The sequence below is a fragment of the Myotis nattereri genome (assembly GCF_964212035.1).
Source record: "Myotis nattereri genome assembly, chromosome: 1".
In the NCBI taxonomy this organism is placed as follows: domain Eukaryota; kingdom Metazoa; phylum Chordata; class Mammalia; order Chiroptera; family Vespertilionidae; genus Myotis; species Myotis nattereri.
The window spans coordinates 208,125,733-208,141,063 of NC_138075.1; the positions used below are offsets into that span (position 1 = coordinate 208,125,733).

General features: G+C 40.3%; 1 protein-coding gene across 1 annotated transcript in view; it reads right to left on the minus strand.

The window, feature by feature from the left end:
• Positions 1 to 1,425: 1,425 nt before the first annotated feature.
• Positions 1,426 to 15,331, minus strand: part of PGM2 (phosphoglucomutase 2) — a 31,722-nt gene continuing 17,816 nt past the window's right edge. The window contains exons 7-14 of the mRNA XM_081110871.1: positions 13,998 to 14,187; positions 13,186 to 13,283; positions 11,436 to 11,616; positions 11,251 to 11,344; positions 9,885 to 10,014; positions 8,482 to 8,671; positions 7,043 to 7,176; positions 1,426 to 1,625 (exon numbers count right to left, since the gene is read on the minus strand). Coding sequence (XP_080966997.1) covers positions 1,523 to 1,625; positions 7,043 to 7,176; positions 8,482 to 8,671; positions 9,885 to 10,014; positions 11,251 to 11,344; positions 11,436 to 11,616; positions 13,186 to 13,283; positions 13,998 to 14,187 — 1,120 coding nt within the window. The 3' untranslated portion in view covers positions 1,426 to 1,522. The remainder of the gene's footprint in view (positions 1,626 to 7,042; positions 7,177 to 8,481; positions 8,672 to 9,884; positions 10,015 to 11,250; positions 11,345 to 11,435; positions 11,617 to 13,185; positions 13,284 to 13,997; positions 14,188 to 15,331) is intronic.

A 15,331-nucleotide genomic window follows, 5' to 3' on the forward strand; every position in this document is an offset into this window, starting at 1 on the left:
CTGCCCCATAAGGGTGTCTTGAGCACAGAAGTTCTCCCATTGTAGACACAACTGGTCCTCACAGCCAAATAACCTGGATGTCAATTCCTCCCAGGGATACCAACAGCAATCAAGGCTTAATTACAACAAGACTATGCACACAGCCCACAAAGGAGTGCACCAAGAGTGTCCACCTCAGGTAATTAGGGAGGCTGAGCCACTGGGCCCTATAGGACACCTAGCACACAAAGCCACTCTATCAACACAGGGAAGCAGCCAAAATGCGGAGACAAAGAAACAGGTCACAAATGACAGAAATGGAGGAAAGCAAACTACTGGATATAGAGTTCAAAACCATAGTTATAAGGTTACTCAAGAATCTTCTAGAAACCTCTGAGAAATTTAGTGAGATCCTCAAGGATATGAAAAAGGACCAATTAGAAATTAAGCATACACTGACTGAAATAAAGAATAATATACAGAGATCCAACAGCAGACTAGAGTCAAGAATCAAGTCAAAGATTTGAAATATAAAGAAGCAAAAAACACCCAACCGGAAAAGCAAAAGGAAAAAAGAATACAAAAATATGAAGATAGTGCAAGGAGCCTCTGGGACAACTTCAAGCATACCAACATCAGAATTATAGGGGTTCCAGAAGAAGAGAGAGAGAGCAAGATATTGAAAACCTATTTGAAGAAATAATGATAGAAAACTTCCCCTACCTGGTGAAAGAAATAGACTTCCAAGTCCAGGAAGCGCAGAGAACTCCATACAAAAGGAATCCAAAGAGGACCACACCAAGACACATCATAATTAAAATGCCAAGGGCAAAAGACAAAGAGAGAATATTAAAAGCAGCAAGAGAAAAATAGTTACCTACAAGGGAGTACCCATACGACTGTCAGCTGATTTCTCAAGAGAAACCATGCAGGCCAGAAGGGAGTGGCAAGAAATATATTAAGTGATGAATAGCAAGAACCTACAACCAAGATTACTTTATCCAGCAAAGCTATCATTCAGAATTGAAGGTCAGATAAAGAGCTTCACAGACAAGAAAAAGCTAAAGGACTTCATCACTGCCAAATCAGTATTACATGAAATGCTGAAGGGTATTCTTTAAGAAGAGGAAGAAGAAAAAGGTAAAGATAAAAATTATGAACAACAAAGTGACAACAAATACATATCTATTAACAAATGAATCTAAAAACAAATGAATAAAAAAATCTGATGAACCGAATAAACTGGTGAATAGAATAGAATCAGGGGCATAGAAAGGGAGTGGACTGATAATTCTCGGGTGGAAGGGGGTGTGGGGGGTGCTGGAAGAGACTGGACAAAAATCGTACACCTATGGACGAGGACAGTGGGGGGGGGGGTAAGGACAGGGGGTGGGATGGGAACCAGGTGGAGGGGAGCTATGGGGGGGAAAAGAGAAACAACTGTAATAATCTGAACAATAAAGATTTATTAAAAAAAAAAGAATAAAGAAATCAAGTTCAGCTTAATGTAGGTAAATGCAATTGTGGCCAAGGCAGGAATATTTCACTCTGCTTTTGCCTGCAGGTTATACTTTTGTGGCTGGAAAAAATGTTCTTCAATAGCAGTAACTAGTTCATTTAGTTCTTTCTTCAGCTGCTCAGGATCACTGCAAAATAAGGGGGGAAATTCTAGATCAGTGGATTTTCACAAAGCATATTTTATTTTTTAAATACATTTTTATTGATTTCAGAGCGGAAGGGAGAGGGAGAGAGAGATAGAAACATCAATGATGAGAGAGAATCATTGATCTACTGCCTCCTGCACGCCCCCTACTGGGGATCGAGACCACAACCCAGGCACGTGCCCTGACCAGAATCAAACCTGGGACCCTTTAGTCCCACAGGCGACACTCTATCCACTGAGCCAAAACAGCCAGGGCCCAAAGCATATTTAAATTCTCCCCACTGTGACCAAGTACAACTGACATGTAACCTTCAGAGGAGGGCTACTAATAAATCAGACAAAACAGAAGTCCAGGGTGCCTAGCCTCTGTTAACAACAAAAAATCCCATGAGACAATATCAGTTATTTTCCCCAAAGGCTTTCCCAAAGTCTCAACCATAAACAAAAACCACCCCTTTCTAGTCTTCAAAAGAATGTTTAAGAAACACAATGTTTGCCCTCACATCCCTAAAGTTCTGCAATGTTTGTGCCTAACATCGCAGAGAAAACTTCATGACTCCAGTTGTTCTGCTGAGTCCTGCTGAACTGTTACAAGCCACAGCTGTTATGCCCTAGGTCTCCCAGGACAAGAACGTTCCTGACCCTGTTTCCACACAACTTCTGGAAGCTAAGCGGCAGGTGTGGCTGTAAGGCCTTCCTAGACCAGACAGGCCAGGGAACCTCCTAGCGGGCCTGCTAGTCATGCACCAGGAACTTAGACCCTGGGGTTTATCTTCATTATTTTTCCTCCAGAACAAAGGGCCACAACTAAAATATAAACTCTAATCTAGGGAGCAAGATTCCGCTAAGGAAATCCAGTTTTTAAGCAGGTGGAAAACACTCATTCACATGTAAACGATTGGAAGGCAGATGACAGATAAACCAGACTTGGAATTAGACAAGTTTCCAGCAGCTCATATAAGTGTCAGGCGACTAGCACAGTATGAGTTACTATGAGAACTTTAACCCAGAAAGCTACTTAAAAAAGCTAAATCCTTCAATTCAAAATTTCATTACTTCATACTTAACCATCTTTCACATACCAGTATACAAACTTTTTAAAATATATTTTATTGACTTTTTTACAGAGAGGAAGAAAGAAGGATAGAGTTAGAAACATTGATCAGCTGCTTCCTGCACACCCCCTACTGGGGATGTGCCCGCAACCAAGGTACATGCCCTTGACCGGAATCGAACCTGGGACCCTTCAGTCTGCAGGCCGATGCTCTATCCAATGAGCCAAACTGGTCAGAGCTACAAACTTTATTTTAATGGAGATGGCAATCCTTGTCACTTAAGATCATTTTTACATTGTGCAAGCTAAGAGTACAACTAACACAACCCATCTTGTTACAGGCGTTAATTCTGGCTCTACTGGTTACTAGGGTGTGCCCCGGGGAAGGCTCAGCCTTTGGAAGGCCCAGATTCCTCATTTGTAAAATTGGGATAAAGACTGTACCTGCCCAAGAGAGTTGCTGTGTAGATTGAGACAAATTATAGAAAGCAATTAGCATAGAATCTGGCCCCAAAACCTCAATAAATGCAAGCTGTCATTATAATTATTTTTATCCCTGTTGGTAACACATAAAGTAATTATGCTTCATAAGTACATATGAATCATGCAGGTCTTTTTTTTCCTTCCCCATAAGTGTGCTTTGAAGAAAAAAGCAATCCTCAGGAAGGCACATAACTAATCACTGTGTGTGTTTTTTCAACAATATACCTAAAACTCAACAGTGAATTTACTACATATGGACATACAGACATATATATATCTGTAGTCTACAGAGAGCTATGTATCTTTATAGCTCCAACTGGTCTTGTTTCTGTTAGAACTCTCCCTGATATAATTATTATCTAAACCTTAGCTAGTAAGGAAAGTCTTTGTTCTTAGGAATGCATATTAAAGTCTATGACTTACTTTTAAATGGCTCAGGGGAAAAATAGACAACAACCAAAAATATAATGTATATAGTGAGAGAGAGCAAATATCATAAAATGTTAGCAATTGCTAATTCTAGGTTGAGGTAGGCAAACCAGGGCTTTATGGTGTGTTTGCGTAAATTTTACTGAAACATTGCCACACCCGTTCCTTCATGTCTATGGCTGTTTTCTAGCTACGACAGTAGACCCAGTAGTTGTGGCAGAAACCATAGGACCTGCAAACCCTAAAATATTTACTATCTAGCTCTTTATAGGAAAAGCTTGCCAAGTCCTGGTCTAAGCAAGGGTATGTAATATTCTCTACATTATTATTTCAACATTTCTATAGGTTTCAAATTTTCCAAAATAAAAACTAAAGACATCTACCCCAACAAAATATTTTTTAAAAAGCAGAACTTATACCAGAAAAGGATTTCATATTTTAAGAAATTAGTAGGTCATGAAATTCTATGAATAAGTGAAATTCATGATATGACTATATTAGTAATATTTTAGGTTATCAGAAAATAAGGAAACCTTAGCCATGGTTTTACTGCTGTTGTACAGTAGGTATGCTGGTGCCTGGCTTGAGCCCCGACAGCATAGCCATAGCTGACTTAGTGCTTAATGACCCATCTAATGAAAGCAAGCAACATTTCAATGCATATAATAAAAGCACACTTTTTCTAAGTGTTTTCAGCAATTTATAAATCAGTATTTGAATTTAAGTCCACTCAGTAAGCCATGTGAAAAATGTAAATACCACAGACCCTTAAACATTAAATAGTACTGTTATTTTAAAGCAAAGTTTTCTGGAATATTAGGCACATTTTTCACAGGATAATGAAAAGGAAAAGACAAATATAGACAAATATCTATAGAAAACATCTTTAAATTGGTCTAACGTCTATTCCCCCCCCCCCCCCAAAAAAAGAATAAGATACAGAAATATACAAACACTAAGTGAGAATGAGAATTACAAAGAAGCCAATGGAAAAATCATATTTGATGTAGTAGCAAACAGCTTGTTATTTAACATACATGGAAACACCAATACTTGCACAATTCTACATAATAAAGAGGTAATATGCAAATTAACCCTCATGTCCTCACAAGATGGCTGCCTACAACCAGGCCAGCAGGGGGGTTAGTGAGGGACGACCAAACAACTGAACAGCAGGCTGCATGGGGCGACAAGGCCGGCGGGGGGGCCGTGAGGGGCGACCAGGCCGGAAGTGGGGTGCAGTTAGGAGAGACCAGGCTGGCACGCAGAGGCAGTGAGGGGCAACAAGGCAGGCAGGCAGTGAGCGATTAGGAGCCAGCAGTCCAGGACTTGAGAGGGATGTCTGATTGCCAGTTTAGGTCCAATCCCCGGGATCAGGCATAAACCGGCAGTCGGACATCTCCCAAGGGGTCCCAGATTGGAGAGGGTGCAGGCTGGGTTGAGGGGAGCCCCCACCCCGTGCATGAATTTCATGCACTGGGCCTCTAGTATTCCATAAAACACTGGTAATGCAAAGTGCTCAGAAAATGAGCAGTTTTATGTTTAAGTTGCTTCATAGCTGAGTTTTTGCCCTTTAAGCACAAGAAGGTTTTAATGAGAATCTGTAGCAAATCTATTACAGTCCCATGACTTCATAGATCCATGTGATTGAGTACCTTGATGGTTAAGAACTAGAATCACGACTCTGATAGCTGTTCGGCAGCTCTTACTCAGAAGATACAGGGCCCACTGGGAGCAGAATACTATTTCGCTTAAACTCTCTGAGTTCTTGTTTCCATGTTTCTAGTTTTGTTTTGCTTCAGTATTTCTTGCTTTGCTATCAGCACTCACTTTGCCTGTCTAAGGGAAGTCTAACCCTAACAATTGTTTCCTCACCCACTCCTAATTTGCTGTATTTTAATCTGCTATTGGCTTGCCAATTTAAGATGCTCAGCAGTGTTCCTCTCCTCCCACTTTCACATGGGGCAAATCTGATTCACAAACTCAGAAAAACCTTTCTACAAGCAAAGCTTTGGAATACATGTTGTAACAACCACCAAGTCTCCTGCCGTCTACTACAGTAGCCATTAGCCACACGTGGCTGTCAAGCATTTGAAATATGCCTCGTACAACCAAGAAACTGATTTTTAAATTTCATTTAAGTCCGATTGATTGAAATTCAAATTTAAAAATTGACACTTGGTTTGGCTGTTGGAAAACTTAAGTATGTTTGGAATAACTGGGGTATCAAATTCTATGTTTTCTACTGTAAATTTTATGAGATCTAAATACAGTTATAGTATTTCCAAAAAAAGTTTGGCATTTGAATTGAGATACATGGCAAATTGTAAGATACTAAATGGATTGTGAAGACTTTGCGTGACAAAAATGTAAAATATCTCAATAACTTTTAGCATGGATTACATATTGTAACGACACTATTTAAATAGACTAAGTTAAATCAAATGTATTATTAAAATTAATTTCACCTGTTTCTATTCACTAATGGAACATTTAAATTTGCATATGTGGCTCACATTTTATTTCTATTGGACAGAGTTGATTTCACCTTAAATTTTTCCCCCTGATTCTTAACTGTAATCTAATAGAGAAGAGCTAGTTAACTGTGGGTTAAGTAGTTTGCAAGAGCACATTTGCACATGCTAATGACATACACCACAGCTGTTAAAGTTCAAAATGTTACAGTTGAAAAGTGACCAACTCCAGCCCTTTCCCATACTCACGGAGGCACGACCCTGAAGCTGCCAGACCATCAGTCCTTCGGTGGCAAGGGCTCTTTCTGACATTGACTCTTTATCCTGGGACCCAGCATAGCCCAATGCAACCAAACAGGTGCCCAAAATATGTGCTGAATGCATGTGCAATGATTTTACTTTATTGTATCAGACACATGCAGAAAAAAAGGAAAACTCATTGGTGCTTACCTCATATAAAAGGTACTAGAGCCCTAGCTGGTTTGGCTCAGTGGATAGAGTGTTGGCCTGAGGACCAAAGGGTCCCAGGTTCGATTCTGGTCAAGGGCACATGCCTGGGTTGCAGGCTCGATCCCCAGTAGGGGATGTGCAGGAGGCAGCCAATCAATGATTCTCTCTCATCACTGATGTTTCTATCTCCCTCTCCCTCTCCCTTCCTCTCTGAAATCAATAAAAATATATTTAAAAAAATAGTAGTAGAAAGAGGAAATAATATTACTGAAATTAGGAATGACATTTTTCTCATACAAAGAAAAGTTGGGGGAGAAAGAGATGTAGTTAAGCTTGAAGGGAACACTCGTGTCCCTGGATGCTCCAAGCAGCTGTTAATATCACAGCATTTGCTGTAGGTTCTGGAACAAGCTTCCCAGTTAAACGACATACTGTGGAGGAAATGTTTTACTCAGCATATAAACAGAACCAACTAGGAAGTTTAGGGACTGAAAACCATCCACATCTTACCTGTTTCCAGGCGGGGCACAGAGTTCCGCATAGTACTTGATTTTGGGCTCTGTCCCGCTGGTCCGCATGGTGGCCACGCATCCATTCGCAAAGGTAAAGGTGATCATTTGGCTGCTTTTACTAGTAGGGAGAACCTAGGAATGAATTATACACATTCTGAATGTATATAGTAACAGAAACTCTTCTGGCCTAAATAATAGTTTCCTCTAGATAGGCAAGAAAATAAATGCCAAATATCTATATTGGTTCAGGAAGAAGAACATTGTGGAGAAAATCTGAAAATGCACTCCATACAAATGACACACTAGATAATAATAAAAAGGAAATGTGTGAAATTTAAGTAAATTTTGTAGGCTTTTTACCTCTTCCGTTCTACTCATGAAAACGATTAAAGCTTTACTAAAATTGAAATATATAATTTCACAAGAAATTGATTTAAATAGATTAATGATGCATTACAAAAAAAATAAAATAAAAACAATACTAGACCTTACTTAACTTTGCAAAAATGTCTATGGACAGACTTAAAAGAAAATAAAGCTTCTGGCAGATGTATTCATAACTGGATGTATTCACTAAAATGACAGGAGTATGAGAAACAAAACAAACACAAGGGCAAAGAGGAAGGAAGGGAACCGCAGTAGATGGGGTTGCCTGCCAATCTGGGAAGTCAGAAAACAGATGGAGGAGCAGACCTGCCCCGGAACATGGGGTGACAGCTGAGCACTGCAGGCGACAGACGAGAACCCAGTCAAGGTGTTCTGCAAAACCTGCCAAACTCACTACCTGAGGCACCAGGTACTGCAAAGGGCGGGGGAAAGGCAAGATGGTATTTGAAAGTGGCTGTTAGACCCTCTCGGATGCTCACCCTCTGCCATATTAATACAAGCACAGAATCTCATGTCACCCTAAGTTATGGTATAAATGTATTGTGAGGACAGGGAGGAAGGGGAATGGTGAATGCTGGAAGTGTAAGAACTAAATCCTTATCTCCATAACAGAAAATTAGTAGAGTCTAACACTGATAATTCAAAACATCACCACATAAGCACGGTATTTAGAAACCTGTTGGTAAAGTCCAGGAGAAAAAACTGAGAGGGAATGTGGTTGTCGATGCATGACAATGAGATGGCAGTGGTTGGATCTGCCATGTTTCACTGTAACTCTTAATACTATTTATCTCTTAGTAATATATGGTGTATTGCCCGGCTGGTGTGGCTCCGTGGCTGAGTGTCGACCTAAGACCCAGGAGGTCACAGTTCAATTCCCAGTCAGGGCACATGCCCAGGTTGTGGGCTCTGTCACCAGTAGGGGGTGTGCAGGAGGCAAGCCAATCAATGATTGTCTCTCATCCTTGATGTTTCTATCTCTCTCTCCCTCTCCCTTCCTCTCTGAAATCACTAACAGACAAGAGTTTGATGAAAGTGGATGTGACTTACCGCTTTTTTGTCAGGCTGGCCATCATCATAACCAGTGGTAAGGTCCCTAATGCCAGAAATCTCAAATCTGCCACAAGTTTTCGGATAATTATTCTTCCCATCATAGTTTCTAAGGTTCTCAAATAATTTCTTAATGGTTCCTTGATCATGGCAGATAAAATATGAAGCTTTGGTAATATGGTAGCCATACCTATCAAAACAAATACAAATACATGCAAAATGAGGAACAAATAATTCTGCATACAGAACGGGCACCAACCAGCACATTCTCAAATTAGTAATGAGACAAATGACCATGACTAGCTTCAAAGCAATCATTTAGCATTAAAAAGGAGGTACAACAATTTACCCGAGGGCTCACCAAGCTGCTACCTTGCCTTCAGGCTATATTTGTAAGTAAAATTATACTGGAAGAGCCATACCGCGCCCATTGCATTATGTACTGTGTGTCTGCCTGCTTTTGCATCAGAAAGGCAAGAGTTGAGAAATTGCTATAAAGACTAAATAGACGTTTCATGAACACATTTAATCTTTTTTGGCATCAGGCACTTAAAATCACATTCTGTGTCATGTTCGCATTTAGTAAAGATTAGTGCTATCGCACAATTCACCATAGCTAAGATTTGGGAACAGCCTAAGTGCCCATCAGCAGATGAGTGGATTAGAAAACTGTGGTACATATACACAATGGAATACTACGCTGCGGTAAAAAAAAAAGGGACTCTTGCCTTTTGCAACAGCATGGATGGAACCGGAGAGCATTATGCTAAGTGAAATAAGCCAGTCAGAGAAAGATAAATACCACATGATCTCACTCATTTGTGGATTATAGAGAACAACATAGACTGATGAAAAGGGACAGACCCAAAGACAGAGAAACAGCGATCAGGCTATCAATCCCCAGAAGGAAAGTAGGGGAGGGCGGGGGTAAGGGGAAGAGATCAACAGAAGGACTTGTATACGTGTATATAAGCCAAACCAATGGACATGGACAACAGGGGGATGGGAGCATGAGTGTGTGTGTGGGGGGGGGGGTTGGGGGTTAATGGGGGGGATGAGGACACATTTGTAATACCTTAACTAATAATAATAAAAATAAAATAAAAAAAATAATAAAAAAAAGATTAGTGCTATCTCAAATGGTAAGTATCAAAAGGAAAAGATAATCTCTTATTTCGTTTTCTTAAGAAATAGAATTCATAACTAAAGTCAGAGCACTGGAAAGAATATTAGCATCTCATACGCAAAAACATAATACACTTAAAATACATTGCCACCTGTGGCAATGTATGTTAATGATTTATTGTGGCAACCATGTCCCAATATATACACATATTGAATCATTACATTGTACACATGAAACTAATCAAATTATATTACTTCAATTATCAATAGAAACTTACTCAACATAGATGGCCTTTAGCTGCTGAGACAGAGACAAATTTTTGGTTGCAAGAAAGCTAGCCAGCTCTGCGCTTATGACGGCGGCACTGACTCCATCTTTGTCCAGAACAAAAGGGCAGCACATATATCCTGCAGAGACACATGTCAGACACAGACACCTGGGAGTGGCTTCCTGTATAACATTGTGGTGCATGTATCTACACACACCCTGCCTATCACATAAGTGGTTTTACAGTATAAGTAGATGGATGCTTCTCATTTGCCAGTATTATAGTTAAGAACCTAGCCAGTGCTCAGCACATAGTAGGCCTTCAAGAAGTATTTGTTGAATAACCTGTAAGGAGAGTCTTCCTCCCAGACAATGGTGCTTGCTTCCTAGGTCCAGCCCAAATTCCTCCAGCTCCCACAGAACTGTTGCCAGTTGTTCTAGTCAAGGCTTATGCTGTCTTCTCTGAATCCCCATAGTTCTTGTGAGTTATATTATTCATCTTGGTTCCTGGCCTATTGCCTTCTGTGTGGTAATTTAACTAGATCCTTGGCAACTGCTGTAGGCAGAGGTCAGTGCCCATTTCTTTCAGAATGACTGTGTAATTGTCATGCAATAAATATTTGATAAACCAATGCAAAAATATTATTAAATAAAAAGCTATAGAAAGAGAAGACTGCCAATTGTGAGCAAAAAAGAGCAACGCTGAGCAATTCCACTTGGTTTAATTGGTTCAGTTTTATGGGTGCTGCAGGAAATATGCAGATGAATCAGAAAAATACATATTATAGGATAAATATGATGCGTCAGAGCTTTTGCTGAATGAATAGCTAAAATATCCCCAGCACAAACATCTGAACTTCAGGTGTCTGTGGCTCACTCTCCTTTCTGCTCATTCCTATTGATAGTTTAAGACAAGTGTTTTTCTGTCATCCTGGCTGGGCTTGGGGTCATCCTTTCAGGTGACAAGCACTTTGATGAAGGCACCACGACTCGGCCTTCTTCCCTGTGGACAGAACACTTAGGTCTGGATATCAACCCCACAGTGGAGGAAACAGCACACTCCCCAACAATGTAGGTTCTTAAGCTGCCAGCAGCCATGTGCACAGTGTTGCCGTGTTCAGTCGTCTGGGGAAAGGATTCACTTTCTTACACTAATGGCTTAGTTATTTGCCAGATATTCTTTCTAGCTGAATGCAATCTGAGATGCCAATTTAGGGAGAGGACAGCTCAATGCTCTTTGAATGCCACAGAAGCAAAGCAAACTGTGTGCTCTGTTTCACACTAATTTACTGAACCCAAATCCAAATCCACATCTTTTCCCACATAGTTGCATTCTGTGTATCAACAAATTCTATGAGCATCACAGGGCTTCTTACCAATAGCTTCTTCAAATGCAAATAAGACATTTTTTCCCTGGTCTATTAGCTGCTTGGCTCGGTTTCCCATCCATTTAAAGCCAGTTAATGTTTCCTAAAGGGATAATCCAAAAGAGGAAGACGTGTCTGAGACCTTCAGTGGAGCAAATGAAAGGCGAAAGACTATGTGCCCCCAAAACCCTTACCTCAAAGTGAAAACCCTCCTTTAAGGCAATGGCCCGCAAGATTTTGGAGGAGACGGTGCTGGACAGCATGTACGTGTCCTTGAGGGCACTGGGATCTTGATTCTTTTCTTTCCAACAAGTAAAGAGCCACCAGCCCAAGAGGGCCCCCAACTCGTTGCCAGAAAACACTCTCCATTCACCACTGAAAGAGAAGACAACCATGCACTGCTGAGGTCTCCAAAGACACGGGGAGTCCCTGCAGCAGGACAAGGAAGCTAAACAAGGGTCAAGGTCATCTCTGGAAGACGCCCTGTTATTGTTGTTTAAATAACTGGCCAGAAACGTGGCTGCTGCTTCCCAAACATGTGAGCATCTATCACGTCTCAGCCAGTGTCAGAGGTGACACGCGAACTCATTTTTTTGGTTGATTTTTCTTTGTTAAATGGCATTTAAATATATAAAATAAATATCAAAAATATGCATATTTGTTTTACTATGGTTGCAAATATCAAAAAATTTCTATATGTGACAGGGCACCAGAATCAGGTTAGGGTTTTTCAAAATGCTGACACGCCGAGCACCAAAGGTTCGCCATCACTGGCCTAGACAAACAGCCAATCTTTGAAGAGCGTGTAAAAGTATGTCAGTGATGACACATCATTCCTTTTCTCTTTGTTTTCAGCAAAGGCTTTTTCAACACAACAGGAATATGCTGACAAGATCCCCCAACTATACCAGTGTGTGCGTCTTAACTTTCAGTCAGTTTTATTGAGTCTGAGAGGGCAACAGCTTAGCATTCCTTAAGACTGAGCTTGATGCTAAAATGGTGAGGACGCCAAAAACATGCGTGGGATTTATCTTCCTCTCTGTGGTCCACGTGGCTAGAAGTACACTGCATGTTCCAGCACATATATCATCTTAGCTTGATTTTCTAAAAACGGATATAGAATTGATTCTGTTTCATCATAATCTAAAATCCTAACCCTTTAATAGCACCACACTCCCCGAAACGTCACATATGCCATCTGATAGCTGAAACTGCTTGCTCCCTGCCTGCCTTTCAACGCCTCCCACCCTGCAACTTATCACCCCTCTGTGCACACTCTACAGCAGTGGTTCTCAACCTTCTGGCCCTTTCAATACAGCTCCTTATGTTGTGACCCAACCATAAAATTATTTTCGTTGCTACTTCATCACTGTAATGTTGCTACTGTTGTGAATCGTAATGTAAATACCTGATATGCAGGATGGTCTTAGGCGACCCCTGTGAAAGGGTCGTTTGACCGCCAAAGGGGTTGCGACCCACAGGTTGAGAACCGCTGCTCTACAGTCAAACTTGCCTTATACTGTCAGCACTCCTCTCTAGTCTGCTCAGCCTGAGTTCAACATTTCCCTGAAGGTCAGCTCCTTACCAAACCTGCTGGCGAATAAAGAACTGCAAAGCCAGCACCAAGCAAAGCACTTTGTCCTCATTAGGCACCGAGTCATTAATTATAATGAAATCAGTGATAAAAAGATAACGGAGTGATTTCAATTCCAGGTTCACACTGGGCGGGTTCACTCTGCCCTGTGCTTGCAGAGTAATCGTGTGGCCCCCGTGTCAGCACCCTGCTCGGTGTTGGAAGACTCTCCAGAAACCCAGTGAGACGATCATTTGCAAAGTAAATGGGAAATATTGCCAAATAGGTCCAGTCTCCCCAGAAGCATTTTCCTGCCCGGGATGTCACCCTTTATCATTTCTATTATGTAGGCAATCACAATGAGTTCGTACCTGTCTTGCTTTTCAGCTACGGCAAGTCTATCAGCATCTGGGTCATTTGCTAAAATGACTTTGGCCTTGATTTTGTCAGCCAAAGCAAAAGATAAAGTCTGAAAAAGAGCAGAAAGAAAGAATATTTCCCATCAAGAATCGAGGACATTGCAGTCTTTAAAAACGTTCAGTTATTTAAGAACCAAAAGAGAATTTTCCCCAAACTCAGGCTGAATTTTATTTCTGGAGCTGGTCTTGGCTGGTCATGTATTAGTTCCTGAGCCAGGTCAGATAATGAGAGAACCAGCGCACGACCCAAGCCTGCCCATGGAATTCACCCCACAGCGGATCGTGTGTATGCAGCTAAAATGGTATCTCCAGGCTTCCCATGTGATCAACCTCACAAACAAACCAAAACAAACTGGCTCTCTGAATCTCATTGTTGCCCTACCCTTTAAAAGGCTGAAGGAACCATAATTTAAATAGTACTTCCTCATATCAGAAAAATGACAATTAAGGAATAAAATTCATGGGAGGACAAATTTCCATTCTATTACTGTTTCCTTTTGGCATTAAGGAAGCATAGTAACTTAAACTTAATTCATTAAATTTAATTTAAAACATTTAGATTTCAGCCCTCATATCCTGATGCTAACATATCTAATTTGAAAGTTCCTTTAAGAAATGGATGATTGATTAATAAATATAAATATTTCCAATGATGAAATTATTTTTGTTCCATACAATGAAAGCACATAAAAAACCGCATTGTACTTGGTAGCCATAGTTTTGAACAGAAGAGGTAAGCTTTATAAATAAAAATATGAGGTTACCAAGACACCTTCACCCTCTTCGGGATTCGGATATTTCACTGTTGGGAATTCAGGATCGGGATCCTTCTGTTCGGGAACAGCCTCGGGAGGAACAAAGTCAAAAGCCCGGAAAGCCGACTGCACGAAGCTGTGGCCCACGCCGTGGACGGAGGTGTGCACAAACTTCAGCTTGGTCTCCTTGTTCACACTCCTGGAACCAGACACGTCACGGAAAATGATCAAATACACAAACGTGACTTTCAAAACGGGAAGGTTTGCAAAGTATCCAGGAACCAGACCCACAAGACATCAGTGTGAACAAATGTACAAGACAACGAGGGTCTTTCTAATCGCATTAAAAAACTTACTCCTCTCTAATATAATCCCCTCTTCCAACAGGCTCAAGTTTTAAATTTTACTCTGCAGTTATTTTCAGCAAATCTGATTTCTGTCAGAGTTTATGGTGCAGCATTCACACCAAGAGCGGGAGAGCAGAAAGAGCCCTGGGTTCAGGTTCCAACCTATGGCAAATATCTGATATATAATAAACACTCAATTAGTATTAGCAATTGTTTGAGAAAAGTAGTTTCCAATTGGTCAAATAAAAATAGGTTCTTCAATTTAACATGTTGGTACAACCACAAACCTTTTAGGAAAAAAAAAACACACATAATTAAACAATATTAAAAATCACCAATGACTCAAAAGAGTTAAATATTACGAAATATAAATATACAAGTCCAAAAAATAGGGGGAGGTTTGTTTTTTTTTTATAATTGTGGCGTAGAGCCTTCTTAAGTATGACACAAAACCTGGAAGTCATAAATTAAAAACTGGTAAACATCCAATTTTTATAGAAGTTCAGCAGAAAGATTCAATGAAAAAATCCAAAGGCAACACTGGAAAGGAAAATATTTGAAAATAATGTAGTCCAGTTTTCTACATTGGCAAAGAGGTTTCACAAATACAAAAGATGAACAAATACACAGAAAAATATAGGTTAAATAAATATGAAAAACAGCTTATTTAGAATGCAAATAAAGTGAGATATTACTTTAATTTAACGAACTGGGAAACATGAGAAACTTGATAATACTCAGTGAGGTAAGAATGTGTGGCTCATATCCCGTTGGTGGGAGTGTCAACTAACATTTTTGAAGAGCAATTTGTAAACCATTATCAACTTTGTAAATGCACATACAGTTCTGACGCCAGAAATGCACCTAAGGATACACATGCAAATATGTACACTTAGATACACACACAGACACGACCCATGGACTCCAGTAACTGCTCAAGAGCTCCTTGGAGTGGGCCAAACTGGAAACTCTTAGCTTTTTGTTTTGTTCTGTTTT